Source organism: Ranitomeya imitator, chromosome 4, assembly GCF_032444005.1.
Source record: "Ranitomeya imitator isolate aRanImi1 chromosome 4, aRanImi1.pri, whole genome shotgun sequence".
NCBI lineage: Eukaryota > Metazoa > Chordata > Amphibia > Anura > Dendrobatidae > Ranitomeya > Ranitomeya imitator.
The window spans coordinates 5,267,291-5,294,768 of NC_091285.1; the positions used below are offsets into that span (position 1 = coordinate 5,267,291).

The window sequence follows — 27,478 nt, forward strand, 5'->3', positions numbered from 1 at the left end:
ATACTCCACATATACAGTGGGGCAAAAAAGTATTTAGTCAGTCAGCAATAGTGCAAGTTCCACCACTTAAAAAGATGAGAGGCGTCTGTAATTTACATCATAGGTAGACCTCAACTATGGGAGACAAACTGAGAAAAAAAAATCCAGAAAATCACATTGTCTGTTTTTTTATCATTTTTTTTGCATATTATGGTGGAAAATAAGTATTTGGTCAGAAACAAACAATCACGATTTCTGGCTCTCACAGACCTGTAACTTCTTCTTTAAGAGTCTCCTCTTTCCTCCACTCATTACCTGTAGTAATGGCACCTGTTTAAACTTGTTATCAGTATAAAAAGACACCTGTGCACACCCTCAAACAGTCTGACTCCAAACTCCACTATGGTGAAGACCAAAGAGCTGTCAAAGGACACCAGAAACAAAATTGTAGCCCTGCACCAGGCTGGGAAGACTGAATCTGCAATAGCCAACCAGCTTGGAGTGAAGAAATCAACAGTGGGAGCAATAATTAGAAAATGGAAGACATACAAGACCACTGATAATCTCCCTCGATCTGGGGCTCCACGCAAAATCCCACCCCGTGGGGTCAGAATGATCACAAGAACGGTGAGCAAAAATCCCAGAACCACGCGGGGGGACCTAGTGAATGAACTGCAGAGAGCTGGGACCAATGTAACAAGGCCTACCATAAGTAACACACTACGCCACCATGGACTCAGATCCTGCAGTGCCAGACGTGTCCCACTGCTTAAGCCAGTACATGTCCGGGCCCGTCTGAAGTTTGCTAGAGAGCATTTGGATGATCCAGAGGAGTTTTGGGAGAATGTCCTATGGTCTGATGAAACCAAACTGGAACTGTTTGGTAGAAACACAACTTGTCGTGTTTGGAGGAAAAAGAATACTGAGTTGCATCCATCAAACACCATACCTACTGTAAAGCATGGTGGTGGAAACATCATTCTTTGGGGCTGTTTCTCTGCAAAGGGGCCAGGACGACTGATCCGGGTACATGAAAGAATGAATGGGGCCATGTATCGTGAGATTTTGAGTGCAAACCTCCTTCCATCAGCAAGGGCATTGAAGATGAAACGTGGCTGGGTCTTTCAACATGACAATGATCCAAAGCACACCGCCAGGGCAACGAAGGAGTGGCTTCGTAAGAAGCATTTCAAGGTCTTGGAGTGGCCTAGCCAGTCTCCAGACCTCAACCCTATAGAAAACCTTTGGAGGGAGTTGAAAGTCCGTGTTGCCAAGTGAAAAGCCAAAAACATCACTGCTCTAGAGGAGATCTGCATGGAGGAATGGGCCAACATACCAACAACAGTGTGTGGCAACCTTGTGAAGACTTACAGAAAACGTTTGACCTCTGTCATTGCCAACAAAGGATATATTACAAAGTATTGAGATGACATTTTGTTTCTGACCAAATACTTATTTTCCACCATAATATGCAAATAAAATGTTAAAAAAATAGACAATGTGATTTTCTGGATTTTTTTTTCTCAGTTTGTCTCCCATAGTTGAGGTCTACCTATGATGTAAATTACAGACTCCTCTCATCTTTTTAAGTGGTGGAACTTGCACTATTGCTGACTGACTAAATACTTTTTTGCCCCACTGTAATATAACTCTCTGTATGATATAATACTCCACATATAATATAACGCTCTGTACGATATAATACTCCAAATCTATCTATATATATAATAGTCTAAGGGTTTTTCCGTCTGTCTGTCTTTCTGTCTGTCTGTCTGTCCTGGAAATCCTGGCTCTCTGATTGGTCGAGGCCGCCAGGCCTCGACCAATCAGAGACCGGCACAGCATCGACGTAGAAATCCCGCGTCTCTGATTGGTCGAGGCCAGGATTGGCCTCGACCAATCAGCAACGGGCACAGCGACGATGATGTCATAATGGTTGCCATGACGATGATGATGTCATAAAGGTTGCCTCGACCAATCAGCGACGGGCACAGTCTGCCGCAAATTCTGGAATCATCATTGTCCATATACTACGGGGACATGCATATTCTAGAATACCCGATGCGTTAGAATCGGGCCACAGTCTAGTATAATATAATGCTCTGTACGATATAATACTCCACATATAATATAACGCTCGGTATGATATAATACTCCACATGTAATATGATATAAAGCTCAGTATAATATAATGATGCACATATAACGCTTAGTATAATATAATACTCTACGTACATATAACCTAACGCTCAGTATGATATAATATTCCACATTAAATATAACACTCTCAGTACGATATAATACTCCAGATATAACGCTCAGTATGAGAATACTCCACATTATTATGATATAATAATCCACATATAACGCTCAGTATGATATAACACTATATTACATATAATATAATGCTCACTATCATATAATAATCCGCACATATAACACTCAGTATGATCTAATTCTCCACATAAAGCTCGTTATGATATAATACACCACGTATATGATAAAAAGCTCAGTATAATATAATGCTCCACATATAATATAACGCTTAGTATGATATAATGCTCCACATATAATATAACGCTCAGTATGATAAAATACTCCACATATAACGCTCAGTATGATAATAATCCACATATAAAGCTCAGTATGATATAATAATCCACATATAATATAACGCTCAGTATGATATAATAATCCACATATAATATAACGCTCAGTATGATATAATACTCCACATATAATGCTCAGTATGATAAAATAATCCAATAATCCACATATAATATAATGCTTAGTATGATATAATACTCCAAATATAATATAAAACTCGGTATGATATAATACTCTACATATAACGCTCAGTATATAATAATCCACATATAATATAACACTCAGTATGATATAATACTCCACATATAATGCTCAGTATGATATAATAATCCACATATAATATAACGCTCAGTATGATATAATACTCCACATATAACGCTCAGTATGATATAATACTCCACATATAATGCTCAGTATGATAAAATAATCCAATAATCCACATATAATATAATGCTTAGTATGATATAATACTCCAAATATAATATAAAACTCGGTATGATATAATACTCTACATATAACGCTCAGTATATAATACTCCACATATAATATAACGCTCAGTATGATATAATACTCCACATATAATGTAATGCTCAGTATATTATACTCCACATATAATGATATAAAGCTCAGTATAATATAATGCTACATATATAAGGCCTAGTATGATAATAGTCCACATATAATGATCATTATGATATAAAAATCCACATATAATATAATGCTCAGTATGACCTAATACTCCACGTATACTATGATATAAAGCTCCGTATAATATAATGCTCCACATATAATGTGTAGTATGATATAATACTCTACATAATATAACGCTCAGTATGATAGAATCCTCCAAATATAATACTCCACATATAACTCTCTGTATGATATAATACTCCACATATAATGCTCAGTATGATATAATACTCTATAATTAAAAGCTTAGTATGATAATAGTCCACATATAATATAATGCTCAGTATATAATAATGGACATATACTATAAGGCTCAGTGTGATATAATATAATGCTCAGTATGATATAATAATCCACATATAACACTCAGTATGATACAATAATCCATAAATAATACAACGCTCAGAAAGATATGGTAGTGCACATATAATATAATGTTCAGTATGATGTAATACTCATTATATAACACTCAGTATGATATAATACTCCACATATAACGCTCAGTATGATACTTCCCATATAATATAAAGTTCAGTAGGATATAATACTCCATATATAAAATAATTCTCAGCATTATATGTGCCACATATATGATATAAAGCTCAGTACTGTATAATATAATGCTCCACATATAATATAATGCTCAGTGTATAATACTCTACATATAATATAAAGCTCAATATGATATAATACTCAACATACAACACTCAGTATAATATAATAATCCACATATAACACTCAGTTTGATATAATACTCCACATATATAATATAACACTCAGCATTACATAATTCACATATAACGCTCAGTATGATATATACAATCCACATATAATATAATGCTCAGTAAGAAACAATATTCCAAATATAATAAATTATAACGCTCAGTATGATATAATACTCCACATATAATAAAACACTCAGTAAGAAATAATACTCTACATATAAAGATCAGTATGATATACTCAACATATAATATAAAGCACATTATAATTACCGTAACTCTCCACATACAACGCTTAGTATGATATAATACTCCACGTATAATCTAACGCTCAGGATGATATAATACTCCACATATATAAATAATATAATGCTCAGTAAGAAATAATACTCCACATAAAATATATTATAAAGCTCAGTATGATATAATACGCCAATTGTAATATAACGCTCAGTATAATATAATGCTCAGTATAATATACTACTCATATAATATAACACTCAGTATGATATAATACTCCACATATAATATAACGCTTAGTATGATATAAAATATAAGGCTGAATAGGATATAACACTTCACATATAATGTAAAGCGGAGTGTGATATAATACTACACCTATAACGTAATACAAAGCTCCTTATGATGCAATATTGAACATATCATGTAACGCTCAATATGACGTAATACCCCATATATAATGTAACGCTTAGTATGATATAAAACTCCACATATAATATAAGGCTCAGGAAGATATAATACTCAACATATAACAAAGCTCAGTATGATTTACTCCACATACTGTATAACGTTCAGTACGATATAATACTCCACATATAACGCTCGGTTTGATACAATACTCCACATATAACGTTCAGTACGATATAATACTCAACATATAATACAGGTGCATGTCACAAAATTAGAATATCATCAAAAAGGTCGGGGCTCCTTTTGCATCAATTACTGCATCAATGTGGCGCTGCATGGAGGTGATCAGCCTGTGCACTGCTGAGGGGTTATGGACGCCCAGGTTGCTTTGAGAGATAAAAACACAGTGGACCTACACCAGCAGATTACATGGCTCCCCAAACCATCACTGCTTGTGGAAAGTTCAAGCTAGACCTTGGAAATCAAGGTCCCGGAGTCTGGAGGAAGAGTGGAGGCCACAATCCAAGCTGCTGGAGGTCTAGTGTGAAGTCTCCACAATCAGTGATGGTTTGGGGAGCCATGTCATCTGCTGGTGGAGGTCCACTGGGTTTTATCAAGACCAAAGTCAGTGCTGCCGTCTACCAGGACATTGTAGAGCCCTTCATGCTTCCCTCTGCCGACAAGCTTTTTGGAGATGTAAATGTCATTCTCCAGCAGGACTTGGCCCCTGTCCACACGGCCAAAAGTACCAATACCTGGTGTAAAAACAACAGTATCACTGGGCTGGATTGGCAGCAAACTCACCTGACCTTAACCCCATAGAGAACCTATGGAGTATTGTCAAGAGGAAAATGAGAGAAACCAGACCCAACAATGCAGACGAGCTGAAGGCTGCTATCAAAGCAACCTGGGCTTCCATAACCTCTCAGCAGCGCCACAGGCTGATCGCCTCCATGCCACGCCGCATTGATGCAGGAATTGATGCAAAAGGAACAAAGACCAAGTACTGAGGGCATTTACTGATCAGACATTTCAGGAGGACGACATTTCAGATTTTACAATCATTCTTCCAGCTGCTGTTATAAAGTATTCTAATTTACTGAGATAATGACTTTTGGGTTTTCATTGGCTGTATATTCAACATATGACATGATGTAATAATTAACACATATAACGCTCAGTGTAAGATAATACTCTACACATAATATGATATAACACTCAGTGTAATATAAGACTCCTCATAATATAATTTAATGTTTAGTATGATCTAATACTCCACATATAACGCTCAGTAAGATATAATACTCCACATATAACGCTTAGTATAATACTCTACATATCATATAACTATTAGTCTGATATAATACTCAACATATTATATATATGATATTACACTCCATATGACACGACGCTCCGTATGATATAACGCTCCATATGGCATAACGCTCTGTATGACATATTACTTGTTGTGATATAGCGCTCTGTATGATATATTGCTCCATGATATATCGCTCCATACGATATAACGCTCCGTATGATATATCCCTCAGTATGATATAACGCTCCATGATATACCGCTCCATATGATATAGATTGCTCCATATGATATATTGGTCCATATGATATAACGCTCTGTATGATATGTCCCTCAGTATGATATAATGCTCCATATGACATAACGCTCCGTATGATATAACGCTCCATATGATATATCCCTCAGTATGATAGAACGCTCCATATGACATAACGCTCTGTATGATATATCGCTCTGTATGACATAACGCTCCGTATGATATATCGCTCTGTATGATATAACGCTCCATATAATGCTCTGTATGATATATCGCTCTGTATCATATAACGCTCCAAATGACATATCGCTCTGTATGATATAACGCTCCGTATAATGCTCCGTATGATATATCGCTCTGTATGATATAACGCTCCGTATAATGCTCCGTATGATATATCGCTCTGTATGATATAACGCTCCGTATGATATAACGCTCCGTATGACATAACGCTCCGTATAATGCTCTGTATGATATATTGCTCTGTATGATATAACGCTCCATATGATATAATGTTCCGTATGACATAACGCTCCGTATGATATATCCCTCAGTATGACATAACGCTCCGTATAATGCTCTGTATGATATAACGCTTTGTATGACATAACGCTCCGTATGATATAACGCTCTGTATGATATAACGTTCCGTATAACGCTCTGTATGATATATCGCTCTGTATATTATAACGCTCTGTATGATATAACGCTCCGTATGACGTAACGCTCCATATAATGCTCTGTATGATATATTGCTCTGTATCATATAACGCTCCATATGATATAATGCTCTGTATGATATATCGCTCTGTATGATATAACGCTCCATATAATGCCCTGTATATTATAACGCTCCATATGATATAATGGTCCGTATGACATAACGCTCCGTATGATATAACGCTCTGTATGATATAACGTTCCGTATAACGCTCTGTATGATATAACGCTCCGTATGACATAATGCTCCGTATAACGCTCCGTATGATATATCGCTCTGTATGATATAACGCTCCGTATGACATAATGCTCCGCATAACGCTCCGTATGATATATCGCTCTGTATGATATAACGCTCTGTATGATATAACGTTCCGTATAACGCTTTGTATGATATATCGCTCTGTATGATATAACGCTCCGCATGACATAACGTTCCGTATAACGCTTTGTATGATATATCGCTCTGTATGACATAACGCTCTGTATGATATAACGTTCCGTATAACGCTCTGTATGATATAACGCTCCGTATGACATAATGCTCCGTATGATATATCGCTCTGTATGATATAACGCTCCGCATGACATAATGCTCCGTATAACGCTCCGTATGATATATCGCTCTGTATGATATAACGCTCTGTATATCGCTCTGTATGACATATTGCTTCTCATGAATCTTCCATTGAGTATTTCCAGCACTTTCTTCTCGTCGCTGTGTTATCCCCCTCATCCATATTTAGCCCCCCGGACTGATCTCTGGGGTCACCTGATGGAGTTGTATACAGGAGACCCTGTGGCCTCCGGGTGTCAGCAGGAGACAGCGGATACATTGTATCGAGGGGAGAGCAGCGTCACAAGGGGTTAATAATTACACCCCCCACCCTCATAGATGCGAGGTCTTCTCATCCTAAGTACTAAGCAATACAAGATGTGAAGCTGTCAGCCGGGCGGCCATCAGCTCTCCTCCGCGTGCCGCGGTGCCGGCAAACTTTATATTCCAGACAATTATTTCCTTAATTAAAGTATCGGAAAATCTTTTAATAAAATCACAACGGCCGACGGCTGCGCACGCAGGAACATCTGCAACCCATTTCCAGGATGACGGAGGAAAAGCTTCCAATAATGCGCAATAAAACCCTGCTCGCAGCCCGCACCTACAGATAAAGCAAACGCCGCCGCCGCCACCGCCGCGCAAAAGGTGACAGCTCACAACTCCCCTCAATCCACACAAACCCCCCGGAGCACCGAGGAGCATCGCTCGTTAACAAGCCCTTCTGTGACAGCTCGTCCTCTGCAGCCCCTTGGGGCATGTGCAGCCATTAACAGGTTAACTGAACATGGCGCCGGGACACCCCGCTATCAAGTCAAACACTAAGCGCACGCACGTGTCTCCGCTCCAGCCACAGCGCCACAGAAATAAAAACGCCTGCGCTGCAAAGCGCAAATCCCCCAAATAACGGGTTAACGGCCGCACTATGGCGGTGACACAATGTCAGGTTAACCCTCGCCCTCCCGGCACTCCACCCCAGTAACTTTGTGACGAATCACCGACAGAGGGAAGAATAGGACATAACTCAGCCAGGGCCCTGTGTACACAAACCGTCCACCGAGAAACCGTCACGCTATCCGGAGCCGCGCCGCCATCAGCCAGAAACAAAAGCAAACTGTTATTGTAAGTGTAATTATCGCGTGATTGATACGGAGCGCAGGAGCTGACGGACGCCCCCTCCCGAAATCTCACTTTTGCATCAACTTTTGGTAGAGAACACAAGTGACGGAGAACAGTGACAAACCGCGGGGCGGCACCGGTCACACGGCTGCGGATTTACGGAAGGGGAGATACGAAGCGGTGCACCTTATATTCACCCTAGAAGGAGCGGAATCACGCAACGTCACGCTGTCAATTCATAAAGAGTGCTCTGCTAGAATACGTCGCTAGCGTGGCGCCAGATCCGTGGGTAGCGGGTATATAAATGGTGCTATGGGATGGAGGCCGGACGGGCGCACGACAGCGGGTATATAAATGGTGCCATGGGGTGGAGGCCGGACAGGCGCACGACAGCGACAGCGGGTATATAAATAGTGCCATGGGGTGGAGGCCGGACAGGCGCACGACAGCGGGTATATAAATGGTGCCATGGGGTGGAGGCCGGACAGGCGCACGACAGCGACAGCGGGTATATAAATGGTGCCATGGGGTGGAGGCCGGACAGGCGCACGACAGCGACAGCGGGTATATAAATGGTGCCATGGGGTGGAGGCCGGACAGGCGCACGACAGCGACAGCGGGTATATAAATGGTGCCATGGGGTGGAGGCCGGACAGGCGCACGACAGCGACAGCGGGTATATAAATGGTGCCATGGGGTGGAGGCCGGACAGGCGCACGACAGCGACAGCGGGTATATAAATGGTGCCATGGGGTGGAGGCCGGACGGGCGCACGACAGCGGGTATATAAATGGTGCCATGGGGTGGAGGCCGGACGGGCGCACGATAGCGAGAGCGGGTATATAAATGGTGCTATGGGGTGGAGGCCGGAGGGGTGCACGAGAGCGGGTATATAAATGGTGCTAAGAGGTGGAGGCCGGACGGGTGCACGAGAGCGGGTATATAAATGGTGCTAAGGGGTGCAGGCCGGACGGGCGCACGAGAGCGGGTATATAAATGGTGCTAAGGGGTGGAGGCCGGACGGGCGCACGAGAGCGGGTATATAAATGGTGCTATGGGATGGAGGCCGGACGGGGCGCACAACAGCGGGTATATAAATGGTGCTAAGGGGTGAAGGCCGGACGGGCGCACGAGAGCGGGTATATAAATGGTGCTAGATAGACTGAGCGGAGAACAGTAGTTGCACAACCCCTGACACCGTATAACATCTGGCCTCCAGATTAAATACCAGTCTGGTCCCAGCCGTCAATCACCGCAGCAAACGACCAATGTCAACGTGCAAAATATCTATCACCGACAACAAACCCCCAGTGACACAAAGTAACCACCATCAATCTGCAATCCGAAAGTGAGGCGCGAAATGAGCGGGTGGTGCGAGGGTGGCGACCTGATGTTATACTCTCACAGGTAGATGATACAGAGGGAAGACGACGGGACCCTCACAGGAGACGGGACCCTCACAGGAGACGGGACCCTCACAGGAGACGGGACCCTCACCTCTTACGGCGAATGAGAATGGACCTGAATGAAGCTTGGCATTAGATTAGATCGTCAGCTCTTACGGCGAATGAGAATGGACCTGAATGAAGCTTGGCATTAGATTAGATCGTCAGCTCTTACAGCGAGGGAGAATGGACCTGAATGAAGCTTGGCATTAGATTAGATCGTCAGCTCTTACGGCGAATGAGAATGGACCTGAATGAAGCTTGGCATTAGATTAGATCGTCAGCTCTTACAGCGAGGGATAATGGACCTGAATGAAGCTTGGCATTAGATTAGATCGTCAGCTCTTACAGCGAGGGAGAATGGACCTGAATGAAGCTTGGCATTAGATTAGATCATCAGCTCTTACAGCGAGGGAGAATGGACCTGAATGAAGCTTGGCATTAGATTAGATCGTCAGCTCTTACGGAGACTGAGAATGGACCTGAATGAAGCTTGGCATTAGATTAGATTGTCAGCTCTTACGGCGAGGGAGAATGGACCTGAATGAAGCTTGGCATTAGATTAGATCGTCAGCTCTTACAGCGAGGGAGAATGGACCTGAATGAAGCTTGGCATTAGATTAGATCATCAGCTCTTACAGCGAGGGAGAATGGACCTGAATGAAGCTTGGCATTAGATTAGATCGTCAGCTCTTACGGCGAGGGAGAATGTACCTGAATGAAGCTTGGCATTAGATTAGATCGTCAGCTCTTACAGCGAGGGAGAATGGACCTGAATGAAGCTTGGCATTAGATTAGATCGTCAGCTCTTACAGCGACTGATAATGGACCTGAATGAAGCTTGGCATTAGATTAGATCGTCAGCTCTTACGACGAGGGAGAATGGACCTGAATGAAGCTTGGCATTAGATTAGATCGTCAGCTCTTACGGCGAGGGATAATGGACCTGAATGAAGCTTGGCATTAGATTAGATCGTCAGCTCTTACAGCGAGGGAGAATGGACCTGAATGAAGCTTGGCATTAGATTAGATTGTCAGCTCTTACGGCGAGGGAGAATGGACCTGAATGAAGCTTGGCATTAGATTAGATTGTCAGCTCTTACGGCGAGGGAGAATGGACCTGAATGAAGCTTGGCATTAGATTAGATCGTCAGCTCTTACGGCGAGGGAGAATGGACCTGAATGAAGCTTGGCATTAGATTAGATCGTCAGCTCTTACGGCGAGGGATAATGGACCTGAATGAAGCTTGGCATTAGATTAGATCGTCAGCTCTTACGGCGAGGGAGAATGGACCTGAATGAAGCTTGGCATTAGATTAGATCGTCAGCTCTTACGGCGAGGGAGAATGGACCTGAATGAAGCTTGGCATTAGATTAGATCGTCAGCTCTTACGGCGAGGGAGAATGGACCTGAATGAAGCTTGGCATTAGATTAGATCATCAGCTCTTACGGCGAGGGATAATGGACCTGAATGAAGCTTGGCATTACATTAGATCGTCAGCTCTTACAGCGACTGATAATGGACCTGAATGAAGCTTGGCATTAGATTAGATCGTCAGCTCTTACGGAGACTGAGAATGGACCTGAATGAAGCTTGGCATTAGATTAGATCATCAGCTCTTACGGCGAGGGATAATGGACCTGAATGAAGCTTGGCATTAGATTAGATCGTCAGCTCTTACGGCGAGGGAGAATGGACCTGAATGAAGCTTGGCATTAGATTAGATCGTCAGCTCTTACAGCGAGGGAGAATGGACCTGAATGAAGCTTGGCATTAGATTAGATCATCAGCTCTTACGGCGAGGGAGAATGGACCTGAATGAAGCTTGGCATTAGATTAGATCGTCAGCTCTTACGGAGACTGAGAATGGACCTGAATGAAGCTTGGCATTAGATTAGATTGTCAGCTCTTACGGCGAGGGAGAATGGACCTGAATGAAGCTTGGCATTAGATTAGATCGTCAGCTCTTACGGCGAGGGAGAATGGACCTGAATGAAGCTTGGCATTAGATTAGATCGTCAGCTCTTACGGCGAGGGATAATGGACCTGAATGAAGCTTGGCATTAGATTAGATCGTCAGCTCTTACAGCGAGGGAGAATGGACCTGAATGAAGCTTGGCATTAGATTAGATCGTCAGCTCTTACGGCGAGGGAGAATGGACCTGAATGAAGCTTGGCATTAGATTAGATCGTCAGCTCTTACGGCGAGGGATAATGGACCTGAATGAAGCTTGGCATTAGATTAGATCGTCAGCTCTTACGGCGAGGGAGAATGGACCTGAATGAAGCTTGGCATTAGATTAGATCGTCAGCTCTTACGGCGAGGGAGAATGGACCTGAATGAAGCTTGGCATTAGATTAGATCGTCAGCTCTTACGGCGAGGGAGAATGGACCTGAATGAAGCTTGGCATTAGATTAGATCGTCAGCTCTTACGGCGAGGGATAATGGACCTGAATGAAGCTTGGCATTAGATTAGATCATCAGCTCTTACGGCGAGGGATAATGGACCTGAATGAAGCTTGGCATTAGATTAGATCGTCAGCTCTTACGGCGAGGGAGAATGGACCTGAATGAAGCTTGGCATTAGATTAGATCGTCAGCTCTTACGGCGAGGGATAATGGACCTGAATGAAGCTTGGCATTAGATTAGATCGTCAGCTCTTACGGCGAGGGAGAATGGACCTGAATGAAGCTTGGCATTAGATTAGATCATCAGCTCTTACGGCGAGGGAGAATGGACCTGAATGAAGCTTGGCATTAGATTAGATCATCAGCTCTTACGGCGAGGGAGAATGGACCTGAATGAAGCTTGGCATTAGATTAGATCGTCAGCTCTTACGGCGAGGGATAATGGACCTGAATGAAGCTTGGCATTAGATTAGATCATCAGCTCTTACGGCGAGGGATAATGGACCTGAATGAAGCTTGGCATTAGATTAGATCGTCAGCTCTTACGGCGAGGGAGAATGGACCTGAATGAAGCTTGGCATTAGATTAGATCGTCAGCTCTTACGGCGAGGGAGAATGGACCTGAATGAAGCTTGGCATTAGATTAGATCGTCAGCTCTTACGGCGAGGGATAATGGACCTGAATGAAGCTTGGCATTAGATTAGATCGTCAGCTCTTACGACGAGGGAGAATGGACCTGAATGAAGCTTGGCATTAGATTAGATCGTCAGCTCTTACGGCGAGGGAGAATGGACCTGAATGAAGCTTGGCATTAGATTAGATCGTCAGCTCTTACGGCGAGGGATAATGGACCTGAATGAAGCTTGGCATTAGATTAGATCATCAGCTCTTACGGCGAGGGAGAATGGACCTGAATGAAGCTTGGCATTAGATTAGATCGTCAGCTCTTACGGCGAGGGATAATGGACCTGAATGAAGCTTGGCATTAGATTAGATCGTCAGCTCTTACGGCGAGGGAGAATGGACCTGAATGAAGCTTGGCATTAGATTAGATCGTCAGCTCTTACGGCGAGGGAGAATGGACCTGAATGAAGCTTGGCATTAGATTAGATCGTCAGCTCTTACGGCGAGGGAGAATGGACCTGAACTGTGTTTTCTGACTGTGCCACAAATAATTGTATATTTAGTCTAAGTGTCGTCTGTGGAAATCACTGACACTACGACCAATGTTCTTCAGATGACGGATTGTCTGCTGGTCTCGTCCGTATTTATGGTCGGCTTCTTTATCGGACCATCAGTAAAGCGTCTGTTTCCCACGGATTGATAGTGATTATTAGTGCATGAAACGGTTGTTGGTCTCGTACATTTTCTTCACTGCAGAAGTATAAAATCAGACGCCATACGGATGATCGTGCAAATCAAGTATCATAAGTTTTTTCTGGATGAAAATAGTCGGATTTTTTAGCTGCGCGTGTCAACTAATAATGATAATTGTGGGCACTTCTGCGTTTTGTCGGTGCAGGAGCTGATCGGTAATATGTGAGCGCGCGGCGGCGGAGTCTGGATCGCTGTCATACGTGGAACACGCTCATTATGGTGACAAGATTTTGACAGTCGTTCTGAGATTTTAATCGCTGCCTGTTAAGAGCCAAGTACAACAAGAGAGGAGATCTCCAGTAGCAGCTCCCGCTCCCCTAGATGAGCCCGAGGGGGGACGGGACCTATAAATCAGCAGATCAGGGGTAGAGGCTGGCTGGGGGAGGGGGGCTTATTACAGGCTGGCTGACAACCCCCCATACAATATAATTACCCTCCATCTAATGGTGGGAATCAGATAAGACTCCAGACTGAATCCATCAGGACCATAATTGCAACATTGTATTCATTTCCATTGGAACTCCAGGGTCTGCGATCACTGCACACAAGGATACAATGATACAACCTAGCTGCACTTTTACAACTTTTGCTTTCCACAATGTTCCCGGTGCCCGGAGCCCACTGTCCTCGCCCGTCCGGAGCCCCCTACAAGGATCCCCCCCCCCCCTTTATTTTTTATAGATAATTTAGGAGAACAGGATAACATGGTGTACAGGTGAGGGGGGCACAGAGCGAGGACCTCAGCCTGGCGTAGAGGAACCAGGATTTAACAGCTCGCCATTGTTGTCATGACCCCAAAATAAATCCAGTGGGTGTTTAAATGAGGGCGATATTACAGCGGCTACGTGCTCTCCCCTCCTGACGGATTATTCCCTGTAACCTGTGGGTATTTTCTAATGTAATGCCCAAGCCGAGGCACATTCATGCAGAAAACGCCAGCACTTAACCCTTCCCCCAGGAAGGGGGCACAGATTGGCACCGGGTATTATAAAGCCACAATTGCCCCCACTCATTTTCCCTACGCCCCAATATAAAACATCTCAGTGACTGCAGGGAAGAACTTACAGGAAACTTTCGGGGGTCGACAACTTGTTCCAAGCGCGGACGTGAGCGAGCTTCATCACCAGGAGCCGAGCGGAGAAATCCCAACATCGCCAGAAGTCAGCGAGCGACCGGGAGCAGCGCGGCCTCCATGCACAGAAGGAAGCAGTCAGCTATGGCAGCCACGGGGAGCAGCAAAGGACAGCGAGTGATGATCACTAACCTCCAAGCGGAAACTACTGGCAGAGCACATCTGCAGAGCATCTGCTCCGCTGGGAAGAGAGGTGTCAGTGCAGAGCCCGGACCACGGGACCCACTGTCCACACAGGGCCATCCAGACCCTCCATACAGTGACTGCTCCTACAGCTCCAGCATACTGATCCTATTACCAGTCACCTAAGCCTGCGCCCCCACCACAATAACCTGCCTTTAACCCCAGAAATCCCAGCGCTAATAAAAGACCTCTGTCCCTGAATGCTCTAACCCTAAGACACTAATACAAAGCCTCTATCCTTGTGTGTCCTGACCCTAATACCCTCACACCGTCCATATAACCTGAATACCCTCACACCGTCCATATAACCTCAATGCCACCACACCATCCATATAACCTCAATGCCACCACACCGTCCATATAACCCTAATACCACCACACCGTCCATATAACCTCAATACCCCCACACCGTCCATATAACCTCAATACCCCCACACCGTCCATATAACCCTAATACCCTCACACCGTCCATATAACCTCAATACCCTCACACCGTCCATATAACCTCAATGCCACCACACCATCCATATAACCTCAATGCCACCACACCGTCCATATAACCCTAATACCACCACACCGTCCATATAACCTCAATACCCCCACACCGTCCATATAACCCTAATACCCTCACACCGTCCATATAACCCTAATACCCTCACACCGTCCATATAACCTCAATACCCTCACACCGTCCATATAACCTCAATGCCACCACACCGTCCATATAACCTCAATGCCACCACACCGTCCATATAACCCTAATACCACCACACCGTCCATATAACCTCAATACCCCCACACCGTCCATATAACCCTAATACCCTCACACCGTCCATATAACCCTAATACCCTCACACCGTCCATATAACCCTAATACCCCCACACCGTCCATATAACCTCAATACCCTCACACCGTCCATATAACCCTAATACCCCCACACCGTCCATATAACCTCAATACCACCACACCGTCCATATAACCCTAATACCCCCACACCGTCCATATAACCTCAATGCCACCACACTGTCCATATAACCTCAATGCCACCACACCGTCCATATAACCCTAATACCCTCACACCGTCCATATAACCTCAATACCCTCACACCGCCCATATAACCTCAATACCCTCACACCGTCCATATAACCCTAATACCCCCACACCGTCCATATAACCCTAATACCCCCACACCGTCCATATAACCCTAATACCCCGACACCGTCATATAACCTCAATACCACCATACCATCCATATAACCGTAATACCCCCACATCGTCCATATAACCTCAATACCCCCACACCGTCCATATAACCTCAATGCCACCACACCGTCCATATACCCCTAATACCCCCACACTGTCCATATAACCTCAATGCCACCACACCGTCCATATACCCCTAATACCCCCACACTGTCCATATAACCTCAATACCCCCACACCATCCATATAACCTCAATACCACCACACCGTCCATATAACCCTAATACCCCCACACCGTCCATATAACCTCAATGCCACCACACCGTCCATATAACCCTAATACCCCCACACCGTCCATATAACCTCAATACCCCCACACCGTCCATATAACCTCAATACCCCCACACCGTCCATATAACCTCAATACCCCCACACCGTCCATATAACCTCAATGCCACCACACCGTCCATATAACCCTAATACCCCCACACCGTCCATGTAACCTCAATACCCCCACACCGTCCATATAACCTCAATACCACAACACCGTCCATATAACCTCAATACCACCACACCGTCCATATAACCCTAATACCCCCACACCGTCCATATAACCTCAATACCCCCACACCGTCCATATAACCCTAATACCCCCACACCGTCCATATAACCCTAATACCCCCACACCGTCCATATAACCTCAATACCCCCACACCGTCCATATAACCTCAATATCACCACACCGTCCATATAACCCCAATATCCCGACACCTTCATATAACCTCAATGCCACCACACCGTCCATATAACCCTAATACCCTCACACCGTCCATATAACCCTAATACTCCCACACCGTCCATATAACCTCAATACCCCCACACCGTCCATATAACCTCAATACCACCACACCGTCCATATAACCCTAAAACCCCCACACCGTCCATATAACCTCAATACCCCCACACCGTCCATATAACCTCAATACCACCACACCGTCCATATAACCCTAATACCCCCACACGTCCATATAACCTCAATACCCCCACACCGTCCATATAACCTCAATACCCCCACACCGTCCATATAACCCTAATACCCCCACACCGTCCATATAACCCTAATACCACCACACCGTCCATATAACCCTGATACCCCCACACCGTCCATATAACCTCAATACCCCCACACCATCCATATAACCTCATTACCCCCACACCATCCATATAACCTCAATACCCCCACACTGTCCATATAACCCTAATACCCCCACACCGTCCATATAACCCTAATACCACCACACCGTCCATATAACCCTGATACCCCCACACCATCCATATAACCTCAATACCCCCACACCGTCCACATAACCCTATTACCCCCGCACCGTCCATATAACCCTAATACCCCCACACCGTCCATATAACCCTGATACCCCCACACCATCCATATAACCTCAATACCCCCACACCATCAATATAACCTCAATACCACCACACCGTCCACATAACCCTATTACCCCTGCACCGTCCATATAACCCTAATACCCCCACACCGTCCATATAACCCTGATACCCCCACACCATCCATACAACCTCAATACCCCCACACCATCAATATAACCTCAATACCACCACACCGTCCACATAACCCTATTACCCCTGCACCGTCCATATAACCCTAATACCCCCACACCGTCCATATAACCCTAATACCACCACACCGTCCACATAACCCTATTACCCCTGCACCGTCCATATAACCCTAATACCCCCACACCGTCCATATAACCCTAATACCCCGACACCTTCATATAACCTCAATACCACCACACCGTCCATATAACCTCAATACCCCCACACCATCCATATAACCTCAATACCACCACACCGTCCATATAACCCTAATACCCTCACACCGTCCATATAACCCTAATACCCTCACACCGTCCATATAACCCTAATACCCCCACACCGTCCATATAACATCAATACCCTCACACCGTCCATATAACCCTAATACCCCCACACCGTCCATATAACCTCAATGCCACCACACCGTCCATATAACCTCAATGCCACCACACCGTCCATATAACCCTAATACCCTCACACCGTCCATATAACCTCAATACCCTCACACCGTCCATATAACCCCTCACACCGTCCATATAACCTCAATACCCCCACACCGTCCATATAACCCTAACACCCACGCACCGTCCATATAACCCTAATACCCCCACACCATCCTTATACCCCTAACACCCCTGCACCGTCCATATATACCTAATACCCACGCATTGTCCATATAACCCTAATACCCTCGAACCGTCCTTATAACCCTAATACCCTTACATCGTCCATATAACCCTAACACCCACACACTGTCCATATAATCCTAACACCCCCGCACCGTCCATATAACTCCAATACCCTCACATCATCCTTATACCCCTAACACCTCCGCACTGTCCATATAATCCTAATACCCACGCATCGTCCATATAACCCTATTAGTCTTACACCGTCCATATAACCCCAATACCCTTGCATCGTCCATATACCCCTAACACCCACACACTGTCCATATAATCCTAATACCCCCGCACCGTTCATATAACTCCAATACCCTCACACCATCCTTATACCCCTAGCACCCCGGCACCATCCTTATACCCCTAATACCCACTCACTGTCCATATAATCCTAACACCCCCGCACCGTCTATATAACCCCAATACCCTCACACCATCCTTATACCCCTAGCACCCCCGCACCATCCTTATACCCCTAATACCCACACACTGTCCATATAATCCTAACACCCCCGCACCGTTCATATAACTCCAATACCCTCACACCATCCTTATACCCCTAGCACCCCCGCACCATCCTTATACCCCTAATACCCACACACTGTCCATATAATCCTAACACCCCCGCACCGTTCATATAACTCCAATACCCTCACACCATCCTTATACCCCTAGCACCCCCGCACCATCCTTATACCCCTAATACCCACACACTGTCCATATAATCCTAACACCCCCGCACCGTTCATATAACTCCAATACCCTCACACCATCCTTATACCCCTAGCACCCCCGCACCATCCTTATACCCCTAATACCCACACACTGTCCATATAATCCTAACACCCCCGCACCGTTCATATAACTCCAATACCCTCACACCATCCTTATACCCCTAGCACCCCCGCACCATCCTTATACCCCTAATACCCACACACTGTCCATATAATCCTAACACCCCCGCACCGTCTATATAACCCAATACTCCCGCACCGTCCTTATAAGCCTAACACCTCCGCACTGTCCATATACCCCTAACACCCTTGCATCGTTCATATACCCCTAATACCCACACACTGTCCATATAATCCTAACACCCCCGCACCGTCTATATAACCCCAATACCCTCACACCATCCTTATACCCCTAGCACCCCCGCACCATCCTTATACCCCTAACACCCACACACTGTCCATATAATCCTAATACCCCTGCACCGTCTATATAACCCAATACTCCCGCACCGTCCTTATAAGCCTAACACCTCCGCACTGTCCATATACCCCTAACACCCTTGCATCGTTCATATACCCCTAATACCCTTGCATCGTTCATATAACCCCAAGACCCATTAGCCCTATAACCTCTAAGTTATTCGTACATGAACTGATCCTAATAATAAAGAAAAAGCCCCATAGCCCGGTATATTCTACCCTCTGCCCTAACACAACGCCTCTGTCGCAGTACAATACACAGTTTCTTCTCGCACTGTTTGTATGTAGGTTTCGCGGCATATAAAGTCTCTTGCCCTATACACCCTACAAAATAATAATTACCACAAAATAGAAATCCTATATCCAAATACAAAGTATCTAAGCCTAGCTATATCATAAGAATACAAGGTATCTAAGCTCAGAACTATCCTCATCCAAAAACTAATAAGTCATGTGTTGAATGTCCCAACTCAGTAATGAAACCCCCGAATATCCTGATCCTCGTACAATGTATCTAAGCCCTAAATATTCTGACACTAATTTAACAGCTCACATGAAAAAGGTCCTGACTCTGATACAGTATATGCAACCCCAGAAGTATCCGAATACATGTCATGCAGAATGCTGACTCTGATACATTGTATCTAAGCCCCAAATATCCTGATACTAATGTAAGCGATCGCATTCTGAATGTCCTGATTGGTACAATGTATCCAAGAATTATAGCATCTTCTTAGCAGAATGTCCAGACTGATACAATGTATCTAACACTCAAATATCCAGATATTTATGAGCTTCGGTACAATCATTCTTCCTGTCAGTCTCAACACAAACGCAAACATGGGAACCTGAAACCCCAGAAAACGAGGAGCTATAACGATACAGTATCATAGGAGGGAAATAACCAAACGTAGCGGAGCGAGAGGTGCAGAACGAGACCCCGCAGAACAACACGAGCCAGGAAACTTCGCCTCAAACTCAAAGCAAAAAAGTTGGGACTTTTTTGGCTATTTCCCTCCACCCCAATAATGCGCAGCAATAATCAGCGCACATCCTTATTACACGCCGAGCCCTCGTCACAAACATGTGAATCCAGCCCGGGAGCTGATAGCACGGTGACCTTTGTTCCCTGGAAGAAATCGGGGATGTGCTTGATACTTTGTAACAAGAGCAAAGCGCAAATTAAATTCCTGGCTCCCACGACACTTTTATTTCTGGAGCTTTAGGCAAAAAATACACAAAATGCCAGAAAATAAAGAGGGAAATGTGAGTGGCTGCTGTCACTATGGGGTCGCGCTGGCAGCAGACCGCGGGCAGCCGTCACTCATCCTTCAGGGAGAACTGCAGCAAACACCCGGGACGTCTCCGCTCACCCCAATATAAAATCTTAATAAGCCGAGCCACAGCGGATCTGAAGGAACCAGCGGTGAGAGGGCTGCAGTCTGGAGCGCTGCAGACCGGGGGGCACACTGCTGGAGTTAGGCGTCTGGAGCGCGGACCCCCGTAAAAGAACCAAGTCAGCAGCAGGAGGCGAGACCCTCTGTAAAGACTGCATCTGCGGCACAGCGAAGGCGACAATACTCCGCTATAATGATATATATACTCCGCTATACAATACTCCACTATAATGGGATGTATAATAAATAATATATTATATAACACTCCACTAAATAATATAATACTCCGCCACAAAGTGATATATAGCGAATAGAATACCCCGCCACAATGTGATAAATATAAGCTAGCATAATAAATAACATGATACTCCGCTATAGAATACTCCGCTCGGTTATACGGCTCCGCTATAATAATGTCTATTAGAACATGGGTACAAATACAGAACAGGCAGTGATTCCGTCTAGAAGAACTTTGTATACAGAGTATATACCGGGGAGGATCAGGCAGGAGGTCCCAAAATAAGGACCGAGTGTAAAGCATATACCAGCGGTCATTATATTCCAACCCATGTATATAGAACATATGATGGGGTCCTTGTATAAGGACTATGTCTAAAGAATACATCTGGGGTCCCTGCATTCAAAACTATGTATATAGAGGTTATAACTGGGGGTATTCTATAAAGACTAAATCAAGAGAATACACTGGGGTCCTTCTACGAGGACTAGGTCTAGAGAATAAACCAGGGGTCCTTCTGTAAGGACTAAGTCTACAGAATAAATCAGGGGTCTTACTACAAGAACTAAGTCTAGAGAATACAATGGGGTCCTTCTACAAGAACTACGTCTAGAAAATAAACCAGGGGTCCTTCTGTACGGACTATGTCTACAGAATACATCAGGGGTCCTTCAATAAGGACTAAGTCTACAGAATACATTGGGGGTCCTTCTATAAGGACTAAGTCTACAGAATACATTGGGGGTCCTTCTATAAGGACTAAGTCTACAGAATACATCGGGGGTCCTTCTATAAGGACTAAGTCTACAGAATACATTGGGGTCCTTCTATAAGGACTAAGTCTACAGAATACATCGGGGGTCCTTCTATAAGGACTAAGTCTACAGAATACATCGGGGGTCCTTCTATAAGGGCTAAGTCTACAGAATACATCGGGGGTCCTTCTATAAGGGCTAAGTCTACAGAATACATCGGGGGTCCTTCTATAAGGACTAAGTCTACAAAATACACCAAGGGTCCTTCTACAAGAGAAGTCTAGAGAATACATTGGGGTCCTTCTATAAGGACTAAGTCTACAGAATACATCGGGGGTCCTTCTACAAGGACTAAGTCTAGAGAATAAACCAGGGGTCCTTGTATTCTAAACTATGTATTTAGAGGTTATAATGGGGGTCCTTCTATAAGGACTATGTCAAGAGATTACACCGGGGTTCTTCTACAAGGACTATGTCTAGAAAATACACCAGGGATCCCTGTATTCAAAACTATGTACATAGAGTTTAAAACGGGGGTCATCCTACAAGAACGAAGTCTAGAAAATACACCGGGGGTCCCTGTATTCAAAACTCTGTATATAGAGCTTATAATGGGGGTCTTTCTACAAGGACTAGTCTAGCGAATACACCGGGGGTCCCTGTATACAGAACTATGTATATGGAGAATACACTGGGGGGTCCCTGTATACAGAACTATGTATATAGAGAAAACACAGTGGGTCCCTGTATACAGAACTATGTATATAGAGCAATAAGATACAGACTAAGTCTAGAGAATACAACGAGGGTCCTTGTATATACAACAATGTACAGAGAATACATCGGGGTCCTTCTGTAAGAACCAAGTCTAGAGAATATGCTGGGGGTCCCTGTACACAGAACCATTTGTATAGAGAATACACCGGGGGTACCTCTAATAGGGACTAAGTCTAGAGAATACACTGGGGGTCCCTGTATACAGAACTATGTATATAAAGACTACACCGGGGGTCCCTGTATACAGAACTATGGATAAAGAGAATACACCGGGGGTCCCTGTATACAGAACTATGTATATGGAGAATACACCGGGGGTCCCTGTATACAGAACTATGTATATGGAGAATACACCGGGTGTCCCTGTATACAGAACTATGTATATAAAGACTACACCGGGGGTCCCTGTATACAGAACTATGGATAAAGAGAATACACCGGGGGTCCCTGTATACAGAACTATGGATAAAGAGAATACACCGGGGGTCCCTGTATACAGAACTATGTATATGGAGAATACACCGGGGGTCTCTGTATACAGAACTATGTATATAGAGACTACACCAGGGGTCCCTGTATACAGAATTATCTATATGGAGAATAGACCGGGGGTCCCTGTATACAGAACTATGTATATAGAGAATACACCGGGGGTTCTTCTATAGGGACTAAGTTTAGAGAATACACCGGGGGTCCCTGTATACAGAACTATGTATATAGAGAATACACCGGGGGTCCCTGTATACAGAACTATGTATATGGAAAATAGACCGGGGGTCCCTGTATACAGAACTATGTATATAGAGAATACACCGGGGGTCTCTGTATACAGAACTATGTATATAGAGACTACACCAGGGGTCCCTGTATACAGAATTATCTATATGGAGAATAGACCGGGGGTCCCTGTATACAGAACTATGTATATACAGAATACACCGGGGGTTCTTCTATAGGGACTAAGTTTAGAGAATACACCGGGGGTCCCTGTATACAGAACTATGTATATAGAGACTATACCAGGGGTTCTTCTATAGGGACTAAGTCTAGAGAATACACCGGGGGTCCCTGTATACAGAACTATGTATATAGAGAATACACCGGGGGTTCTTCTATAGGGACTAAGTCTAGAGAATACAGTGGGGGTCCCTGTATACAGAACTATGTATATAGAGAATATACCAGGGGTTCTTCTATAGGGACTAAGTTTAGAGAATACACCGGGGGTCCCTGTATACAGAACTATGTATATAGAGAATACACCGGGGGTTCTTCTATAGGGACTAAGTTTAGAGAATACAGTGGGGGTCCCTGTATACAGAACTATGTATATAGAGAATATACCGGGGGGTCCTTCTATAGGGACTAAGTCTAGAGAATACAGTGGGGGTCCCTGTATACAGAACTATGTATATAGAGAATACACCGGGGGTCCTTCTATAGGGACTAAGTCTAGAGAATACAGTGGGGGTCCCTGTATACAGAACTATGTATATAGAGAATATACCAGGGGTTCTTCTATAGGGACTAAGTTTAGAGAATACACCGGGGGTCCCTGTATACAGAACTATGTATATAGAGAATACACCGGGGGTTCTTCTATAGGGACTAAGTTTAGAGAATACAGTGGGGGTCCCTGTATACAGAACTATGTATATAGAGAATATACCGGGGGGTCCTTCTATAGGGACTAAGTCTAGAGAATACAGTGGGGGTCCCTGTATACAGAACTATGTATATAGAGAATACACCGGGGGTCCTTCTATAGGGACTAAGTCTAGAGAATACAGTGGGGGTCCCTCTTTTCAGAACTATGGATACAGTCCAAGCCCGGGGGCTACACAGCGGCAGTGGGTCTCTACGAGGACTGGCACCGGTGGTCCCGGCGCGGCGGCGGCACCACCACTGGTAACTGTACAGTACGAGTGCACTCACCTCTCAAACTCGGGCGGTCCGTCGGGCTCGGTGAGCATGCTGAACCCCGCACAATGTCCCTTTGTCACAGATGCCACCTCTGATTGCTTGAAGGGAACCTGTCAAATGAGTCCAGAGTGGAGTGAGACGGTCTGCGCCTCTCCCCGAGCACAGGCACTCTCCTCTTCACAGGCACTCTATCCCGGTCACAGACACTCTCTTTCTCTCTCTGTGGCTCTCACACCACTAGAAGTGCTTGACCAGATTCTTAAAGGGCCAGCGGCAGTGCAGGGAGCGCCCCCTCTCAGTCAGTGATCCCCGCAGTCCCTGCAGAATGATCCTCATCCCTGGGACAGGAGCAGCGCTCTCACAAGGACACAGCCCAGGGACCCTCTCACAAGGATCTGCCACCTTCCGAGCTGCTGCCCCCTCCCACCCCCCATGTTACTCTGGAGAGAGAGCGCAACAATCACACATTGTTCCCTGGGAAGAAAAGCAAGTGTGACAGATTGAAATCTAGCAGAGGCCCCTCCGAGGGACACTGCACTCTGTATGTCTCTCAGCTGTCTCGGAGCGCTCTTCTTCCCCTCCCAGCACTGTCTCTAGCTTTCACTGCCCTGCATTCTCGGCTGTCCCTCTGCACTCTCTCCTTATCTGCTGTCTTTTGACATCTGCACTTTTTGCACTCTCTCACCTTATCTGCTGTCTCTTTTCCTATGCACTTTTTGCACTCTCTCACCTTATCTGCTGTCTCTTTTCCTATGCACTTTTTGCACTCTCTCACCTTATCTGCTGTCTCTTTTCCTATGCACTTTTTGCACTTTCTGCATATCAGCTGTCTCTTTTTACACTCTTTCTTTTATCAGCTGTCTCTTTTCCTATGCACTTTTTGTACTCTCGCCTTATCTGTCTCTTTTCCTATGCGATTTTTACACTCACCGTATCTGCTGTCTATTTTCCTCTCCACTTTTCGCACTCTCTCTCCTTATTTCTTTTCCTTTGCACTCTCTAAAATTATTTTCTATCTCCTTCCCTGTGCACTTTTTACACTCTGTCCTGATCTGCTGTCTCTTTTACGCTGCACTTTTTGCAGTCTCCTTATCTGTCTCATTTCCTCTGCACTCTCTCCTTATGTCTCTTTTCTTCTGCACTTTTTGCACTCCTGCTGTCTCTTTTCCTCTGCACTTTTTGCACTCCTGCTGTCTCTTTTCCTCTGCACTTTTTGCACTCCTGCTGTCTCTTTTCCTCTGCACTTTTTGCACTCCTGCTGTCTCTTTTCCTCTGCACTTTTTGCACTCCTGCTGTCTCTTTTCCTCTGCACTTTTTGCACTCCTGCTGTCTCTTTTCCTCTGCACTTTTTTGCACTCTCTTCCTTATCTGCTGTCTCTTTTCCTCTGCATATTTTACATTCTGTCCTTTTGCTCTTTCACCCTCTTCTCTCTCTGCTTTTTTGTGAACTTTCAGTTTCCCGGCGGTCTCTCCATCTCGTGTGCCGTCTCTTGGGGTGTCTCTCACCTGTGGGGGGCACTCTTTTCCATACATTGCTCACTCTACCACATGTAATGCTTCCAACACCTGGCAGAGACTGTCTATTCCTCTTGTAAACATCCTCTCTCCTACCTGTGCACTCTGCCATGTGTCTGGAGTGACGGTCTCTTCTGCCACAGGTGTCTGTCACTCACAGAACTGCAAATATATCTCCTGTCAGTCTCTCTCGGTCACTCTCTCGGGCTGTCTCTCTCTCTCTCACTCTCGGTCACTCTCTCTCAGTATCTCGGTCTCTCTCGGTCTCGGGCTGTCTCTCTCTCTCTCTCTCTCTCAGTCTCTCTGTCACACTCTCGGGCTGTCTCTTCCTCTCTCTCTCTCACTCTCGGTCTCGGGCTGTCTCTCTCTCTCTCAGTCTCTCTGTCACTCTCTCGGGCTGTCTCTTCCTCTCTCTCTCTCTCTCTCTCTCTCTCTCTCTCTCTCTCACTCTCTCTCACTCTCACTCTCTCTCTCTCTCTCTCTCGGTCTCTCACCGTCTCTCTGGCTCCGGGGTAGGAAGTTTCTGTGCTGCTGTCTCCGGTGACGGCTCCACATGGCGGCTCCGCGCCCGGTCCCGGGGTCTCCTGTCAGGTAACGCTGGACGGTGACATGAGAGTGACAGGCGGGGACGCGCAGAGGAGCGGGAGCGCGCACGGGCTCCGGCCGGCAGTAAACATGAGCACAGGGTCCCCCGTCCACTCCTCCAGGGGGGCGGCCACAGCTCGGGGAGGAGACTGACCCCTGCCGGCCGGCGGCGGAGAACCGGGAGACGGACGGAAGCGCTGCCCGGGGGAGAGACTGTACAGAGCCCCGGCCCCTCAGAGGAGAGGGTGACGACCCCCGGCCACACAGAGGAGAGGGTGACAGACCCCCGGCCCCACAGAGGAGAGGGTGACGACCCCCGGCCACACAGAGGAGAGGGTGACGACCCCCGGACCAACAGAGGAGAGGGTGACGGACCCCCGGCCCCTCA

General features: G+C 45.3%; 1 protein-coding gene across 5 annotated transcripts in view; it reads right to left on the bottom strand.

The window, feature by feature from the left end:
- SOX5 (SRY-box transcription factor 5) overlaps positions 1–27,173 on the bottom strand; it is a 370,162-nt gene extending 342,989 nt beyond the window's left edge. For 2 of the 5 annotated variants that reach the window (XM_069762813.1, XM_069762811.1), the window contains exon 1: positions 25,003–25,350. In XM_069762813.1, coding sequence (XP_069618914.1) covers positions 25,003–25,040 — 38 coding nt within the window. In that variant the 5' untranslated portion in view covers positions 25,041–25,350. Of the gene's footprint in view, positions 1–14,916; positions 15,051–25,002; positions 25,351–26,999 lie in introns of those variants that run through there. The other 3 variants (XM_069762812.1, XM_069762814.1, XM_069762816.1) reach the window with 3 other exon arrangements.
- Positions 27,174–27,478: the final 305 nt, after the last annotated feature.